This window comes from Sorex araneus, chromosome X (assembly GCF_027595985.1).
Source record: "Sorex araneus isolate mSorAra2 chromosome X, mSorAra2.pri, whole genome shotgun sequence".
NCBI lineage: Eukaryota > Metazoa > Chordata > Mammalia > Eulipotyphla > Soricidae > Sorex > Sorex araneus.
Window position 1 is genome coordinate 165987339 of NC_073313.1, and position 19244 is coordinate 166006582.

The 19244-nt window shown below is 49.0% G+C and overlaps 1 protein-coding gene across 1 annotated transcript in view; it reads left to right on the top strand.

The window, feature by feature from the left end:
• The window catches only part of XPR1 (xenotropic and polytropic retrovirus receptor 1), a 150696-nt gene that overhangs the window by 20109 nt on the left and 111343 nt on the right, over positions 1–19244 (top strand). Inside the window, exon 2 of the mRNA XM_055123073.1 lies at positions 15743–15794. Within this exon, the coding sequence (XP_054979048.1) occupies positions 15743–15794 (52 nt within the window). The remainder of the gene's footprint in view (positions 1–15742; positions 15795–19244) is intronic.

The window sequence follows — 19244 nt, forward strand, 5'->3', positions numbered from 1 at the left end:
AGTGCTCTCTATCAGTGCTCTCCAATAAGAAGCCATTATCAAATACGCAGATGGCAGGCCGCCACAGGGTGGCTCATGGAACCGAGACGCCGCAGTTGAACTTGGCATGACAGTTAAAATGTTACTGACAAGGGCTGGAGCTGCAGCACAGCGGGCTGGGAGTTCTCCTTGCACTCGGCCCACCCGGGTTCGATCCCCGACCTCCTTTGTCGTTCCCAGAGATCCACCAGGAGTTATTCCTTAATGTAGAGCCAGGAGCAAGCCCTGAGCATCGCTGGTGTGACCTTCCCCCAGAAAAAAATAAAACCTCCCCTGAATGACAGCATGTGACTTGTAACTGCTGAATTGTTCCGAGGCGTTTGCTGCTCACGGTGGTGGCAGGGCAGATTATCCTGCTTTTAGCTTTCTTCCACTGCTGCACACATGCGTTTGTGTGTATAGATCAAATTAGTAATGTATTCATAATTGCAGTGATTGATTTTCACATCTTACTGGTACACAGACTCGCGTGTGTCTCTGGGTCGCATTCTGGACCTGTCTTAGGGGCTGTGGCAGAGGCCACGTGCTCGCTCTCACTGGTGCAGGGTCTAGCCGCTCTGCTTCTTTTTGTTTTTCCCTTTTTTTTTTTTTTTGGTCACACCCACCGATGCACAGGGGTTCCTCCTGGCGCATGCACTCAGGAATTACTCCTGGCGGTGCTCGGGGGACCCTATGGGATGCTGGGGATCGAACCCGGGTCGGCCGCGTGCAAGGCAAACGCCCTCCCCGCTGTGCTGTCACTCCAGCCCCCTCTTTTAACACTTACTTTTAACACTCAATTCTCATCCTGTGTGATCATTTCCAACTACTGTCCTCCTGGTCCCTTCTCTCTCTTACCCACCCTCCGCCCCACACATGCTGTGGTTGATTCCAGCCACTGACCAGACCTCCTGGTCCCTGCCTTCCCTGGTCGTGGATATTAGTCCTTGGCGATGTAGTTTTTTTTTTCTTTTTTATAGAAGGGGTCCCAGTTTTTAAGAGGCGAGTCTTGGGGAGCCCCTGGAATCAGGTGTTGGTTCCTGGGTCTGCTTTCCCGCCTGTCTGGTTCTTCTTCTTGTTCAGAGGCCGTTTGCCTTTGAATTACCCGACCTGCTTGTGGGAAGAAAGAAACGCAATACTCCGCGCCCTCCTGCATATCATTTGCAGGGCTTAAGATTCTGCTCCCCTCAGTCCTCTGAGATGATTCTCCAGAAACTTCAGATTTAATTCTGATTACTACCAGACTGGTTACTTTTGTATCCTTTCCTATGGAAAATTTGACGAGTGCAATTTATTTAGTAACTGTTATTTCAGATTGTGTGTGTGTGTATATATAGGTCTTTGTTGTGGGAGTATATTTGCCACCTTTTGGGGGAGTTATTTTATTTATTTATTTATTTATTTATTTATTTATTTTTTTGCTTTTTGGGTCACACCTGGCGATGCACAGTGGTTACTCCTGGCTCTGCACTCAGGAATTACCCCTGGCCGTGCTCAGGGGACCATATGGGATGCTGGGATTTGAACCCGGGTCGGCCGAGTGCAAGGCAAACGCCCTACCCGCTGTGCTATCTCTCCAGCCCCTGGGGGAGTTATTTTAATGTCACACAGCTTTGGGCTTCTGACTGTATTTCTCCTAGTTTCTGTATGTTTATAGGAAGAGCATAAATCTGTCCCTTATTAGAGGAACTAATCCCAAAGGACATTTTCTAGTGCAAGTTAATGGCCGATTAAGTATTTGATTGAAGAGTTAAAGATTCATAACTACCCTAAAGCAGTCTCAGGGAGGGAAGGATTCTTTCTGCAGAGGTTTGAGAGTTTGGGTTTTTGTTTAACCACATCAGCTCTTCGGATCCGTGGGTCACTGGATTGCTTGTGACTCTGCTCAGGCTCCATGGTGACGTCCCCAAGGGTCAGACGTAACAGATCACCATTGGAGGAATTATTACTATTATTATTATTGTTGTTGTTGTTGTTGAATCACCGTGAGGTACTGTTACAATGCTTTCCTGTTTGAGTGTCAGCCATACAGTGATGGAACCCCCATCCCTCCACCAGGGCACATTCCCCACCACCCCTGTCCCCAATGTCCCCCCATCCCGCCCTCCCCCTGCCTCCATGGCAGACAATCTCCCCCACACTCTCTCTCTACTTTGGGGCATGATGGTTTGCAATACAGACCCCGAGAGGCCGTCACGTTGGGTCCTTTGTCTACTCTCAGCACACATCTCCCGTCCCTAGCGATCCCTGTTTGGAGGAATTCTTAGGCCTTTGCACTCTGCTTTGGATGGTGGTGCCGTGTCAGAGAAGGAAAAGAGCCAAAGTCCAAAATTCTTTTTATTGCATTTAGCAATTTTCTCTTCCTGGAGTATTTATATTGACAAGTGGCAAAAGTGCTAGGAGTTGAAAATCCTAGCCGTATCTTGACGTGTTTGTTTGATGTCGGTTCCATTGGTAAATCAATTTCCTCAAATAACATCAGATAATTACATTAAGTTGTTGGTGTAGGAGAAATAGATTTGTTTCCGATTCACTGAAACTCCTGGGTAGTTTCAAAGTTGCAAATATGCTTCCCCAGTTGAAGAAAAGACCCCGCTTTCCAGCGAGATTAAGGTTAAATATTGCCATTTTATAGTTTCCAGGTTAAAAATGCCCTTAATTACTCTTCAGAGTGTGGAACGGGGCCACATGGTCTGATTTACTTGAGTCCTGATTTATGCCTGTTTTCCTTGGGGTAAAAATGAGTCATTTTTGCTGCTGTACATCAGAATCAGTTACAGAGATGGAATATTTGCATGTACTGTGAAATAACCATTACAGTAAGTCTTCAGTCACCGTCACTAAAGCTAAAGAGAAGTCTCTTGTTGCCTTGCTGTTTTTTAGGGGGGCACACCTGGTTGTGCTTAAGGGTAACTTTCACCCCCGTGCTCAGGGTTCATTCTTGGTGGGTTTAGGGGACCTTATGGGGTGCTGGGGATCGAACCCGGGTTGGCTGAATGCAAGGCAAATGCCCTCCCCGCTGTCCTGTGTCTCTGTCTGGCTCCAGAATTCTTTACTTCTGGTGAGAAATTGGTAAGACACTAAACTATATGTTATAGGCTCTACTTACATGTGTTGTAATTAGAAATTTGTACCTTTCGAGCCCTTCGCTGATTTGTGTCTCCTGTCCCCACTCTTCGCTTTGGCAGCCACTGGTCTTTTCTCGGCGTCGGTGGTCTTGTGCTCTGCCATTGTTTCCTGCGGTTTTTCACGTTTCTTCATCAAAGCGAGATCACATGGTGTTTGTCTGCCTCTGACTTCGCTTGGTAGAAGGCCCTTAGGTTTCTCAGTGTTGTTTTATATTTTTATATGGTAGTATTTTTGTTTTGTTTTGGTTTTGGGTCACACCCAGCAATGCACAGGGGTTCCTCCTGGCTCTGCACTCAGGAATCACTCCTGGCGGTGCTCAGGGGACCGTGTGGGATGCTGGGATTTGAACCCAAGTTGGCCGTGTGCAAGGCGAACGCCCTACCCGCTGTGCTATTGCTCCAGCCCCGGTAGTATTTCTTTAATTTTGGTTGAAATACCCGTTAATTTTACACACATCACATTTTCTTTGTGTCTTCGGATACTTTGGTTGTTTTTACGTATTGTATAATTGTTGCAGTGAAAGTGTGTGTACGTGTGTGTACGTGTGTGCGCGCGCGTGCGTGCACGAATATGTACATATATATGATTTTCTTGAGTTAGTGTTTTCATTTTCCTTGGATAAATACCCAAATGGAATTACTGCATCATCTGTTCTATTTTTAATTTTTTCAAAAAGCCATACTTTCTTCCTGCAGCTGCTACACCAATTTACACCTGCCAGAGGTACATAAGGATTCCCTGGGTTTTTTGTTTGTTTGTTTTGTCTTTTTAATATATATAATCCTTGCCAGTAGTTATTTTTCTTGTCTTTTTGGTCGTAGCCATACTCCTACCGAGAGGTGAGGGGTGCTCCCCCAAGGCCGTTCTTGAAGTAATACGTGCGGATGTGTTGTGCGGAGGCCGACAGCCCGTGACTGCCAGCACACCTGCTCTGGGTAAACGGGCGTTGAAACCGTTCCAGTGGCCCTTCATGGTGGGCAAACAGGCGTCACCGTAGACGTTAGCAGAGTTGGATGGGGAAAGAAGCAGAGGGAGGCCAGGGACCCCCGTGACCAGCCTGCGTCCTTCCTCGGGTCTGGCCCCTCTTCCTCCCTCTGTGCCCTGCTCAGCATGGAGTCCCGCCCTGCGTCCCGTTTCCTCAGGATCAGCGACTCCTGGGTGTGGGGTCGGGAGGACGCGGTGTGCAGGTGTGAAGCGGGGAGAACCCGGTCCCTGCTTGACTCAGTGAATCACCCTTGATTCTGCCCCCTCAGTTCACTGCTTCCGCAAGTGGGTGCTTCTGCTCGTACATTCACAGGGACGTTCAGGGACTACAGTAGTCGTGTGTGTGTGTGTGTGTGTGTGTGTGCGCGCGTGTGTGTGTGTGTGTTGGATGATAACTTTTTTTCCCCTGTGTGTGTGTGTGTGTTGGATGATAATTTTTTCTCCCCTGTGTGTGTGTGTGTGTGTGTGTTGGATGATAATTTTTTTCCCCTGTGTGTGTGTGTTGGATGATAAATTTTTTTCCCTGTGTGTGTGTGTGTGTGTGTGTGTGTGTGTGTTGGATGATAACTTTTTTTTCCCCTGTGAAGGCTACTGTAGGCCAAATAAGTTTGGGAACCTCTGTATTACCGTTCATTTATTTAGGGTTTGGCAGTCACACCCGGTGATGCTCAGGGCTGACCCCTGGCTCTGCACTCAGGAATCACTCCTGGTGGTACTCGGGGGGACACTATGGGATGCCGGGGATCGAACTTAGGTCGGCCACGTACATGGCAAACGCCTTCCCCGCTGTGCTATCACTCCAGCTTCCTGCACTACATTTTAAAGTACCTGGTGTTGGGGCTGGAGCGATAGCACAGCAGGGAGGGTTTTTGCCTTGCACGTGGCCGACCCGGGTTCGATTCCCAGCATCCCATAGGGTCCCCTAAGCACCGCCAGGGGTAATTCCTGAGTGCAGAGCCAGGAGGAACCCCTATGCATTTCCTGGTGTGACCTCCCCCCGCCAAAAATAAAAAGTACCTGGTGTTCAGTAGGAAACATGCCACGTGAGGGGGCTGGGGGACAGGGCAGGGCATGGGCGAGGAGGTGGTGCTGGAAGGCGGGAAGGTGTTGTTGTGAATCCCTCTCAGCAACAGTGTAGAAACTGACATTAGAAAGGGAAAAAAGTAAAGTGCCTGGTATTTGCACGTCCTGCTCTCTGGGGATGTGGAGACTAGAATGATCTTTCTTGCTTCCGAAGCGGCAGCATCTCAGGCTTGTTCGCAAAGTTAGTTTCCCACACATTTTACTAACACCACTGAGCGGCCGAGTTCTCCTTCATCCTTCTCTTTATTCCTTATCTTGTCATTTTAGTAGATTTGGGGGAGAGGAAAGAGATAAATGGGTCCAAATGGGGTTTCCACCCTCCCTCCTGCTGCTTTGACTCACCCAGAGACGCTGGCTTACCTGCGTCAGTGCTGTTCATGGGGAATGTCGGTGGGAGGAAGTTTTAACACACACTTGTGCGGGATGTTTGGGAATATTCGAGATGCTTTTCAAGAATTCTCCGATGTGAAATGTTTTAGCTCTGTTTTTGTAAATTTGCTGCAAATGTTTACTAGACACCCCCAAACAGTTGGGTTGATTTGACAATATTTAATATGGTGCATCAAAGTGGAATAAGAGGAAGAAGTTATTAATTGGATTTGAGATGATATTTTGGACTCTTTTTAAAAAATGAAGTGACTCAAAGGCACTGAGACTTGCCTGTGATGTCGTTGAAGGGTGGGGAACCCTAAAGGGCATATTTAAAAACCGTGAACGGGGAGAATAGAAGCCCTTGTCTGCCCCTACACGGTACGGCTGGAGGCCTGGACATGGAATATTCTACAGTCAAGTTAAAACTGCTGTGATTTGTTCGATTTGGTAGTTCAGGGAGTGCGGGTTTAACCCTCGCAGCTAACTCGCTCCTCCTTCCACGCCACGTGTCCAGTTTTCTTCTCTGATAGAGACTGATGCTGTGTCTTTACAAGCGACCGTCTCTGAGATTCCGTGTAGTACAGGGATTACTGCTTGCCTCGCGTGGCCGACCCCAGCTCCATCCCTGGTACCACACGGGGTCCTTGGAGCACTGTCAGGAGTGATCCCTGAGCACAGAGAAAGACACTCCGGGTCCGATCTCACTTCTAGGTGTTCCGCAGAGAGCAAACATGGCTTAAATCAAACAGTGCTTCTCTTGGGGTATAAGACCAGTCAGTGGGTCCAGAAGGGAGGGGGGCGGTGAGGCCTCATTAGCGGGGCCAAAGGTTTTTTTAATACGGCATACCCCAAAATTGAGGTCATAATGCAGGGTGACCTCAATAGGGTTAAGATCCAACACCCCAAACATAGATTATTACAGTGCAGTGTGACTTCAAGTTTTTCTTTTTTTTTTTTTTTCTTTTTGGTTCACACCTGACGATGCACAGGGGCTACTCCTGGCTCTGCAGTCAGGAATTACTCCTGGCAATGCTCAGGGGACCATGTGGGATTCCGGGGATCGAACCCGGGTTGGCTGCGTGCAAGGCATACGCCCTCCCCACTGTGCTGTCCCTCCAGCCCCTGACTTCAATGTTCTAAAAAAGCTTTCCTAGCTCCAGCAGCTTCCCCTGAAGGCTTTCGCTGATGTGCTGAATTTAGACCTTTCGACCTTGACATTTGACAGGCGCCTCTGGACTTGAGCTCTGTCCTTGACGTGGCTTCCAGGGGCTGAAGGGAAGCTGCCGCCCGTTGCTCCAGGACTCACACACGGCGCCGTGAATGTCCAGAGGGCGCTTGATGACCACCAGATTAAATGAGTTAGAGGAGAGCGTTGGTTGTGAGCATCATTCCATCACCGGAGTAGGGGTCACGAGACAGGACGCTGCGCATTGCTTCCAGCCGGGCCCTGGGGACCGAGTCTCTGTGCCCTGTTTCCTCGGCGGCCGTCTGAGTTCCCGGGAGCGAGACCCAGCTGTCTGTTCTCTCGCTTCCTGGAGGTCCGGCTGTGTTTCCCGGACCGCGGGGCTGTGTCCCTTCTCTCTCTCTTTCGTCCTTCATCTGGAGGCGGACACGCAGGTTATTTCTGTGTCTCTCGGCTGTTTGAGAAATACGGCAGTGACCGGGGGGGAGGGAGGGAAGGTGTGTCTCCACCAGGAAAGCAACTTTCTTTCTTTCTTTCTTTCTTTCTTTCTTTCTTTCTTTCTTTCTTTCTTTCTTTCTTTCTTTCTTTCTTTCTTTCTTTCTTTCTTTCTTTCTTTCTTTCTTTCTTTCTTTCTCTTTCTTTCCTTCTTTCTTTCTCTTTCTTTCCTTCTTTCTTTCTTTCTTTCTTTCTTTCTTTCTTTCTTTCTTTCTTTCTTTCTTTCTTTTTCTTTCTTTCCTTCTTTCCTTCTTCCTTCCTTCCTTCCTTCCTTCCTTCCTTCCTTCCTTCCTTCCTTCCTTCCTCTTTCTTTCTTTCTTTCTTTCTTTCTTTCTTTCTTTCTTTCTTTCTTTCTTTCTTTCTTTCTTTCTTTCTTTCTTTCTTTCTTTCTCTCTCTCTCTCCTTCCTTCTTTCTTTCTTTGTCACACCCAGCGATGCACAGGGGTTACTCCTGGCTCTGCACTCAGGAATCACCCCTGGTGGTGCTCAGGGGACCCTATGGGATGCTGGGATTCGAACCTGGGTTGGCCGCATGCAAGGCAAACGCCCTCCCCGCTGTGCTATCGCTCCAGCCCCTCCACCAGGAAACTTTAGATGGTGTAATTTTTTTTCCTTCTTGACATGTTCCTTTACTTTTTGTGACTGTATACATCCATTTGGTTGGTTGATTAGTTGGTTGGTTTGGGGCCACACCCGGCAGTCCGCATGGCGTACTCCTGGTACTGTGCTCAGGGATAACCCCTGGTAGGCTTGGAGGATCATGTGTGGTGCCGGGGATCGAACCCTGGTCGGCCCCTTGCAAGGCAAGCGCCCTACCCCTTGTGCCACCACTCTGGCTCCTTTTGTTTGTTGTGTTTGTGCTGTTGTGTTCCCGGAGATTCTGTTTTCAACGCAGTGTGTCTCACTTTCTGATATGGGCCACCTGTACCATCCCTGGTGAGTCTCAGCTCACTGGGCCCCCGGCTGCAGTGCTGCCCAGACCTGCAGTGTGGGGACATGGTGCCACCCCGGCAGTATTTGAGGTCCCCAGGGCCACCCTCTGGTTCTGTGGATCCAGCTGGTACGAAGCAGCTCTGTCTTCCCAGCCCCACAGGTTTTTGGGTTTTGGGGTGCCAAAGAATGAACCCAGGACTGGTGTCTTTTTTTTTTCTTTTTGGTCCACACCCAGCGGTGCTCAGGGGTTATTCCTGGCTCTGCACTCAGGAATTACTCCTGGCGGTGCTTGGGGGCCCTAGTGGGGTTCCGGGGATTGAACCCGGTCAACAGTGTGCAAGGCAGACACACTCCGTGCTGTGCTATCACTGCACACCCCTCTCCCCCCTGTCTGATTCTTGGTGCTGGATCTGATCCGTTTTCCAAACTAAATCTCTGACTTCATCTGTCTCAGTTGCCTAGTGGATACCACAGAAGGTTTTTATCTAGTCTCTTTTCTTTATCCCCCACCGTGTGTGTGTGTGTGTGTGTGTGTGTGTGTGTGTGTATTTGTTCCTTATCATTAATAAGGTAGAAATCACTGTATCACTGTCATCCTGTTGCTCATCGATTTGCTCGAGTGGGTACCAATAATGTCTCCATGGTGAGACTTGTTGTGACTGTGTTTGGCATCTCGAATATGCCACAGGGTGCTTGCCAGGCTCTGCCGTGAGGGCGGGATCCTCTCTGTAGCTTGCTGGGCTCTCTGAGAGGGACGGAGGAATCGAATCTGTGTCGGCTTCATGCAAGGCAAATGCCCTCCCCGCTGTGCTATTGCTCCAGTCTAAAGTAGAGATAAGTTATTATTATTACTGGGGGCTGGAGAGTAGAACGGGTAGGGCACTTGCCTTGCAGGCGGCCTACCTGGGTTCAATCCCTGGCACCTGCCCTGGTTGCCCAAAATGCTGTGAGGGGTGATTCCTGAGCACAGAACCAGGAATAAGCCGGGAGCATAGCAGGGTGTGGTCCCAACTCTGCCCCTCCTCCCCTTTTTTTTTTACTAGCATTACTTAATGCTCTCTTACTTGGGTTCAAAATCTAGGAAATTTTGAATTTTTTCAGTGCAAATTTCCATGTCAGTCTTTGTATTTTACTTGTTGTTGTCTTTTCCCGTCACATCCCCTCTCCTGTTACATTTCATTGTGCTTTGTTTTTTTTTTAAAGGTATTTAACTATTGTATTAGGATTGATCAATTCATATATCTTCCTGTTCCATGATGATGTATCACTGTATCACTGTCATCCCGTTGTTCATCGATTTACTCGAGCAAGCGTCAGTAACGTCTTCATTCGTCCCAGCCCTGAGATTTTAGCAGCCTCTCCTTACTGGTCTTTCCCAATGATTGGAGGCTCTTTCAGGGTCAAGGGAATCAGACCTGTTATTGTTACTGTTTTTGGCATATTGAATACGCCATGGGGAGCTTACCAGGCTCTTCGTGTGGGTGGAATGCTCTTGGTAGATTGCTGGGCTCTCTGAGAGGTACACACACACACACACACACACACACACATATATTTCCCTCTGATTTTATGGAAAAATGGGTAGAGTGTCATGATGATGAAGTTAATTAATTCATCATTTATTTCTTTAGAATTTCTTTCTTTTTTTTTTCTTTTTGGGTCACACCCGGCGATGCTCAGGGGTCACTCCCGGCTCTGCACTCAGGAATCACTTCTGGCGGCGCTCGGGGGACCCTACGGGACACTGGGAATCGAACCTGGGTCAGCCGTGTGCAAGGCAAACGCCCTCCCCACTGTACTATCGCTCCAGCCCCTGGAATTTATTTCTCGATGCACCCAGAGTAGACATCAGAAAATGCTCATTAAGTGAATAAAAATATTCGTGGTGTGCCTTTGAAAAATAAGTATAAGCCAGGTGAAACCCTGGCCTTGTAGGGAACAAATAATACGGATAAATAGCTAAAACATCGGCAGCACTGTTAGATGCCTCGGAGGGTTCCAGTAGACTCCGACGGGACTCCGCAGGTCGGGGTGACGGCCAGGACCAGCTGGAGGAGGCAGGACCACGTGCTGAAGTGGACCTCGAGAGGTAGTCGCGGTTTGGAAATTCGATGGAAAAGGTGGTGACTTGTGCACAGGAGAGAAGGGTGGTGGGAGGGAGTAGGTGTCGGAATCGGTCCTTGGATAGGGAGGTGAGACGGAAGAAATACCGACGCATCTGAGATGTCTTATCGGTCATTCATTGTGGTTTGAGGGTCAGGTTGTAAGAGTGGGGTTGGTTTGATTGGTTTGCCTCAGTGTGGGAGATGAACTGCAGGTAGCAGCCGCTGGGCTCTCGGGAGACTGATGTGGGTGTTAGGTGAGTTCGTGAGAAGAGATCCCTGCCAATGGGTCTGTGAAAGCTGGTAAGGGGGCCAGGGGGCCACGAATATCAAAGACCACGTGACTGTGGAGTTAGCAGACCACCCGGTTCACATGAGAAGAGCAGTGGTGAGAATGTCAACCCCAGAGCACTGGAGAGAGAGCATAAGGGGATGGCGATTGCCTTCCATGCCATCTGTCCTGGCTTGACCCTGGCACGCCATATGGTCCCCCAGGGACGACCGACCGTGAGTGCAGAGCCAGGACTAAGCCTGGAGCAGTGCCAGGGCCCAAAGTTCCCCTCCCCCCCACCCCCCCACCCCCCCACCCCCCACCCCCGCAATACCCAGAATATTAACTACACTCAACAGTTTTAATTTTAATTACGTTGTAAGCATTTTAATTTTCCTTATGTTGTAGCCCCAGTTCCTAGAATAGGCCTTGGCACATAGTAGATACGCAGTAAATATTTATTGAATGACTGAGATGATAATTGAGATTGTGAGTCTGTAATTTGGATCCTGTCCAGTGACTCTGACAGAAAGAGTTTCTTCTCACACAAGAAGAACAGGCTTTGGAAGAAACGGAATTGGATGTCAGGCATTCTGAATGTGTTTCAGACATGTAGCTGAGGCCAAAGATTTGGGTGAAAGTCACATAGAAATATTAAAAGTCATGTCAGTGAATGTCAGTATACCGAAATCTATAATTGTGACTATAACAGGACAGAATTCAAATTAGTCTGTTAGCAATTGTAACAATATTTATGCACCAAATTTCATAGCAATTGAAGACATTTTTGCTTATTGAATTATCTTTGCAGATGGCTACCTTTAAATTTCAGGAAAATTTTTGAGTTGTGTACAGTTCTAATGTATTCTAGGTTTTAGCTTGAATGTGAGTAATACATTGGATTTTAAGAATAAAATATTTAGGGGCTGGAGCGATAGCACAGCGGGGAGGGCGTTTGCCCTGCACGCAGCCGACCCGGGTTCAAATCCTAGCATCCCATAGGGTCCCCTGAGCACGGCCAGGGGTAATTCCTGAGTGCAAAGCCAGGAGTAACCCCTGTGCATCGCCAGGTGTGACCCAAAAAGCAAAAAAAAAAAAGAATAAAATATTTGTTGACATGGCAGGTCGTTTCTAGCATTAAAAAAAGGTTAATTTATTTGGGAATAGAAAGAAAGGGTTTTTCCACAACACCTAATCAGAGAGAGAGAACAAAAGGGAATTCCCTGCCATAGTGGCAGGGTGGGGTGGGGGGAGACGGGACTGGGGAGGGGGTGAGGGATGTTGGGTTTACTGGTGGTGGAGAATGGGCACTGGTGAAGGGATGGGTTATCGAACTTTGTATGGGGGAAACATGAGCACAAAGATGTATGGATCTGTAACTGTGCCCTCACGATGACTCTCTAATTAAAAATAAACTAATAAAAAAAAAAAGAAAGAAAGGTTTTTTTTGTTTTTTTTTTTTAAAGAGCCATTAATGGTGTCTGGAGTGGGTACGGCACTTGCCTTGCTTGTCCCCGACTCAGGTTCAGTCTCCAGCACTTCATATTGGCCCTTGAGCACTGCTGGGTGTGGCCCCCAAACAAGTAAAAGGACACATTGACCCAAGGAGCCTCTCCTGGCAGTGCTCGAGCCGGGTAGAACTGTAGGACCACCGGGGTCTTTCCTGGCGGTCCTGAGGCCATGCAGTGCTGAGGGTCGAGTTCCGGGCCTCTCCCACGCTAACCTGGGCCCTGCCTCCACCCAGCAGGGAGTTTTCTAAATGCTGATTCTTCTTCATGTGGGGCACGAGAATGCTCAGCGCCTGCTTTTGAGGTTCCTCATTCCATTTCTACAACCAACCTTAGCACTTTGAGATCGGGAAGTGATTGATTTCTAAACGCCGAGCCACAGAATCCAGCTCAGATGCCTATTATTCAGAGGCGACCCACTATTTTTGGGGTGTGTGTGTGGGGGGGAAACATTTTTAATGGGAGACAAGAAGAGGAAGTAGAAATCCACAAACAAATAATTGGAGGATGTTCTCTGGGGCAGTAGAAGGGCACTTACTAGTCACACCTTGCAGAATGTACAAAAGTGTATTTTGTTGTTTTCTTCAGAAAAGTCAGGTAAACACCGAAGGCTCAAATAGCTCAGTGAGCCTTGGACAAAGACTATAATAACCCCATTGTGAGACAGAACAATTTTCAGAAACTTTCTTCTCCTGACCTCTTTTTTGATGATTCCACCTACCATGTCATTGTAACAAGCAGTATCAAAGAAATTATTTTGTGTCTGCCAAAGGGGGGGGTGAGGGTATGCCTGGGGAGGGGGGTGGGGGAACTGAGGGAAGGTCACATTGGTGCAGAAACACGGACTGCCCAAAAAAACAACTGCCATAGGAACAGCTTGGTAAACCGCGATATTCAAATCGAGTTAAAAAAAAAAGAAAGAAAGAAAAAATTGTCCCAGTAAATAATGTTGCTGTACATGAAAAGGCAGATCTAGTTATTAGCAGTGCTAAGGAGGGATTCTGACGGCTTTATGAGATCAGCTACTTCTTGCCCTTCTTCGTAGACGTCTGTTTGTTTTATTGTTTGCTTATCCAGAGTTAGATTGCAGTGTGCTGACTTGAACAACATAGCATAGATATCTCATTAATGGGGATGACAGTATCTATAATACGATACGAACGAGGCTACTCGCGTGGGCTGATAGGGCGGGGATTTATTTCTAGCTTCTGGGTGGACTGTGAAACCCATCTTGGTTGGAAAGGAGATTAAGAACGACCTGCTGTGCGTTGTTAAAAATTAACAACAAGAATTTGGTATTGGCAGTTTTACTGAATAAGCATGCTAACTTTGAACTGTATTGTATTTTGCCCAATAAATAGGTTGTAGAAAGCTTAGATAATAGCGTTGAGACCTTGTTAATTGGCGCAGGACTTCCTAAACTTTTTCCGTGTGTGACCCTGGGGTATACAGGTCATAAAAACGGACTCAAACATTTACTGATAATAAGTTGTAAAGAAAGTTGAAACATTTCTTCAAAAGTTATGTGGCCAGAATCCATGGGTTAAGAAGTCGACTCTTCAGGTCATAGCGAGCGATACTGAGGGGGTCACTCCGGGCTCTGCACTCAGGAATTACTCCCTGCAGTGCTCGGGGGACCCTACGAGATGCCAGGAATCAAACCCGGGTCCGCCATGTGCAGGACAAGTGCCCGCCCCGCTGTACTGTCGATCTGGCCCCCTATAGGTTGTAGGTTTCTATCAGAAGTACTGGTGTTGGGGCTGGAGCAATAGCACAGCGGGGAGGGCGTTTGCCTTGCACGCGGCCTACCTGGGTTTGATCCCCGGCATCCCGTAGGGCCCCCCGAGCCCCGCCAGGAGTAATTCCTGAGTGCGGAGCCAGGAGTCAGCCCTGAGCATCGCCGGGTAGGACCCAAAAAGCAAGCAAACAAAAAATAATAATAATTATACAGATTACAGAATATTTCAGAAGTGGAAGCTCTTCATTCAGATATTTGAGTCTCACGCTGCTGCCTTTCCCCCCCCCCCCCCCCCGCCAACCTTAGGCGTTTCTCCTCCCTCCCCCGTGCCTCCGTTGTCCCTTCATCGGCATTGGTGTTGCCGTCACGGGCATCTGCCCATGCCCCGTTGGCTTGTCCTGCGCCCAGACCCAGCCGTGGTGGTGACGGGGGTCTCCTGCCCTCAGGCTGTCCTGCTGGTGTGAGGCAACAGTGCTCGCTGAGCATTCCCACTCCTTTGTGTGCTCACCAAGTGCTCACCTGGGCTTGCACTCTCTGGCTGTGACATTCTCATGCCTCTCTTGGTTGTGGTGCCTGAGGTAGGGGCTCGGGGGCAGTCGCACCCCTGTCTGGGCACACTGGTCACAATCACAGAGAGCTGAGCCACGTGGGTCGGACCCCGGGCACTGGAACTCATGACCGCGGGCTTCCCACTGCTGCTCCGTGTCAGGTCCTCCGTCCCTCTGGGCCTGGCGACTCTTACAAGAGACAGTGGGAGAGCATGTGAAGGGTTTGGATATCAAGTCGCAGCCTGTAAATTCAAAACCCTTCTGATGTTTGAAAAAAAAACCCTCTGGACTTACTTTCCTGTTCACATAGTTTATGACACGTTTTTCCTTTGAGAAGCTCAGCACAACAAAGCCAAAACTTTTCTCTTCTGGGGGGTGGGGCCGTGGGGAGCGATGCTCAGGGCTGACGCCTGGCTCTGCACTCAGGGTCACTCCTGGCGGGGCTCGGAAGACCACAGGGGGTTCTGGGAATTGAACCCGGGTCCGCGGTGTGCTCTGGCCCCTTTTCAAGAGCAGCACTAAAGCTGATGACAAGACTGCCAAAGTGTGTAACAGAAAACTCATTTTTCTATGATCACTCAGTGGTTTATAATGCCTTTGTAAGAACGGGAGAAAAATCTAATTTTTTTTATCAGTGCAGCCTATTGGAAATATAGCTGCAGTAGCAATTTTATGCATCCCCGTTCTCAGATGGAGTCTGGGGATGTTCTTTTTGCGTGGGGAAGTTAGTAAGACTTGGACAAGGAACTTTCAGTAGCACGTTTCTCTCTCTCTCTTTTTTTTGTTGTTGTTGTTGTTGCTTTTTGGGTCACACCCGGCGATACTCAGGGGTTCCTCCTGGCTCATGCACTCAGGAATTACTCCTGGCGGTGCTCGGGGGACCCTATGGGATGCTGGGAATTGAACCTGGGTCAGCCGTGCGCAAGGCAAACACCCTCCCCACTGTGCTATCGTTCTAGCCCCAGTGGCACATTTTTCTTAAACAACAAGGTCCTATAACTCGGTTATCTGTCCTTTTGTTCCCAAACAGTTAAGAGTGAATGCTTGGTGAGTGTGAGGTTCGGCTTAAATATGCCCTAGAAACCTGGGGTTCACTAATCAGGGTCTCCCCCAAAGGTTTCTGTGTGGGTGTCGGCTGGCACCTTTCGTTATTGCTGTCACCAGCCGTTTCTCCCACATTGTCGGGTGTCTCGCTGTCCCGGGTTATCCCAGCCCCCTGGTCATGTCCGGCCACGGGACTGCCCCAAGTGCACTGTTGGGATCTTTATGCCGGGAGACCCAGATGTCACCATTGCCAGGAAATTGGAAAAAGAAATCGTTAGGTCTGACTGCTTTCCAGTGTCAGTGACTCACGGCTTCCCGTGTCTGTTTCCCGCAGGCCTTCAAGGATATGCTGTACTCAGCGCAGGACCAGGCGCCCTCTGTGGAAGGTAAGACGCGTGGAGTCCCCACGTTGGCTCACACCAGTCTTCTTAACGAAAGGCATGTGAAGCTGCAGAGTATAAAGCTTCTGTGACACCAGGCCCTCCGTGTCTTCTTCTGACGATAGAATTATGTTTCGGTTACATTTTTTTTGTTGTTTTGTTTAGTTCACATTTACCCCAGGGTGAAGCTCTACTCTATCCTGAAATCGCTTTGACACTGTGAATCAGAGAGATCGAATCAGGCTTAGAGACAGTTCTTTGGGGTGTGTGCGTGCATGCGTGCGCGTGTGTGTGTGTGTGTGTGTGTGTATGGGGGGGGTGCACACCTGGGATATTCACGGCTTCCTTGTAGCTGGGTCACTCAGGCTGAGGGACAGAGTTCTTGGGGGGGGTGTTTGTGTGTGTGTGTGTGTATGGGGGGGGTGCGCACCTGGGATGCTCACGGCTTCCTCGTAGCTGGATCACTCAGGCTGAAGGACAGAGTTCTTGGTACGGTGTGTGTGTGTGTGTGTGTGTGTGTGTGTGTGTGTGTGTGCGTGCGCGCGCGTGCGTGCACCTGGGCTGCTCACGGCTTCCTCGTAGCTGGGTCACTCCTGGCAGTGCTCAGGGGACAGTGTGCAGTGCTGGGGACTGGAGCAGGGTTGGCCTTCCCTGTCCTCTCTCTCTCCTGCCCCCAGACTCAAACCCTCCCGCCCAGACGTGTGTGTGTTGCTCGTGTGTGTGTTCGCTTGTCCCATGAGGAACTTGGACGTGTGTGTTGGGGTGTGTGCGTTCACTGGGCCCGTCTGCCGTGACCTCCCGCAGGCCCAGCTGTCCCCGCAGTTATCTGCCTTGCCTGTCCTCTGTCCCCAGGCAGGTCCTGCTTGTTCTCGCAGTGGGGACATCGGGACTTGGCCCTTCCATGACATGACTCATCTGCTCTTTCCCAGATGGTGCCCTTCAAAGGGCCTTCTGGATCCCTGCTTGGATGTGGCCTCTGGTCACTCACAGTACATCGCCCTGTTTCATTCGTCAGTAGCACCTTCTGATACGTTATGTTTTTTCATTGGTTTGGTCTCCTGAGACTGAGTGCTCTAAAGCCAGAGATTTCAATTTTTCAAAAACTCATTTTAAGCCTGAAATTTAAGACCGGTCCATACTTCACATATTAACTGAGGACATCAGTGATTAGGAATAAAATTGAGGGGGCTGGAGTGATAGCATAGTGGGGAGGGCGTTTTCCTTGCACGCGGCCGACCGGGGTTCAAATCCCAGCATCCCATATGGTCCCCTGAGCACCGCCAGGAGTAATTCCTGAGTGCAGAGCCAGGAGTAACCCCTGTGCATCGCCAGGTGTGACCCAAAAAACCAAAAAAAAAAAAAAAGGAATAAAATTGAGTCACTTCCCTTAATCTTCCTTGAAGCCAAATAATATTTTAACCCTCCCCTCCCCAAGAAAAGAATAAATTCATTCAGTTTTTCGGCCACACCTGGTGGTCTTCAGGGCTTACTCTTGTCTCTGTGCTCAAGGATCCCTCCTGGAGGGCTTCGGGGGACCATCTGCTAGACCTGGGTTGGCTGCATGCAAGATCAGCGCCTCTCCCGCTGTCCTAGCTCCCTGGCCCCCAAAGAAGTAAATTTTATATTTTAATTTCTTCTGATAAGTCAACATTTTTTTCTGGTTTGTTTCTGGGCCTCTCCCAGCAGTGCTCTGGGTTACTCTGTTACTTGGGGGTTGATCCTGGCAGTGCTCAGAGCAGTACGCAGTGCCAGGATTTAACCCAGCCCTCAGGCATGGCATGTAAAGCATGTGCCCTGGCCAGCTTAGCTGTCTCCCTGACCGAAACTTCTCATAATCTCCAGATGCAGGATTTTACCTGTGGGTCAAGTGTCTTATTATTAAATGCTGACACTGTGGATTAATCTGTTTAGACTGAGGGGGTCCAGTTAGCATTTTTTTTTTTTTCCTAATGAGGAGAGAAGCAGATTCTAAATCCTTGTTTTTGAGACACGGTGTTATTTGAGGACCGCTAGAGTTCCTGTGACTTCAGGTGGCCGAGAGCCACCTCCCCAGAGACGAATGATGTCTGTCATCTGTCTGGTTGGTAGTCACCGACCATTAATCCAAGTCTCACAGCATTAGTTATATAGAACCGTGAAGGGTAGGAAAGATTATCATAACGATGAAAAGAGGTCGAGCCCCTCCTTCAGGAGAAGTTCTTCCAGGAGATTGACTCAAGGACACAATCTCATCTGGGGGTACAGCACTCTAGATTACCAGGAGATCTCCTCAGGGGCGGGATCCTATCTAAGGACCAATGCTTTCTCCGTTCCTTCGACAGTGATCCATTTATGTTGGTCATTTTGTATGGGCACAGTAAGAGATCTGTTAAGCTTAAAGGGCGGCTCTTCCTGGGGACATCTCGCTATATATCCCAGACCACAGTGCTCAGGCCAGGTTGTTCTTTCATACCTCCAACAGGGTCCTTATTCAGTTACTTCTTTTAGGGTTATGACAGAGTTTGTTCCATGACCATGCTCTTAACTTACTATCTTCTGGCACTTAGCCTGCCCCTTTTCGGTGCCAAGATAGCTTATGGCTTGCCCTAGGTCCATCCAAGTCTCTCGCTGGGACCCTCCTTTTGGGGATATTAGGAAGTAAAGGCAACTGAGGCTTAACTCAAGTAAATATGGTGGATGCCCAGGTGTAAATATTATTTGGAGTCATCTCTCATGTTACAAAAGCAGAGCATCAGTTGTCTTTCTGTGTCTATACAAAAAGGACATTGCTGAACCACGCAAAAGACATGAAGGGGAGAGAAAAACAATTAGGATGAGGAGTGCCTGATGGAATTGGGAGTGCCTCCGGAGCACTGTGATGGGGATAACTCAGTAAACTCAGCTCCCCGCGGGAGGAGCAAGGGCAAACCAGTGTTACCCAGCATTTCCTTTGCCGAGAGATCCCTTTTGCAAAGCTATTCGTGACACTGTAGTCTTTGAAAGCCACCTGGCCAGTTCTTCTGTTTTTGCATGTTTGAAATGCTTTCTTCTAAAAGATTAAATGGGCCTAGATTTGGGAGGAAGTAGGTGGATTATTCGAGGATTATTTGTATAAACAGCTGCTCAGAAGCCGATGTCAGCTTCCTTGGGACTGGGAAGACCGAAGGAGGCGCCGACTGTTTTCTTTTCCCGTTTTGCATCTCACTCGCTTCTAAGCTATTCCCTTTGATGGGGGGCGGGGTGGACATGGGCAGTGTTAGTTGGGGCCCAGGGGTACCCCCACTCCTAGGGTGGAATGAAGAGACACATTGAAGTCGCTGCCGCTGCACTGGCCCCCGCTCTCCTCCCATGTCTTTGCACCCTCCGCGGCTCCCCCAGCCCCGGCAGCGGGTTCTGGGGGGATTGTTCGTGTCTCGCTTCCCTCTGCCCGGCTGCTGGGCTGGCAGATGTGCTCCCACCTCCCCAAGCACCGTAGGA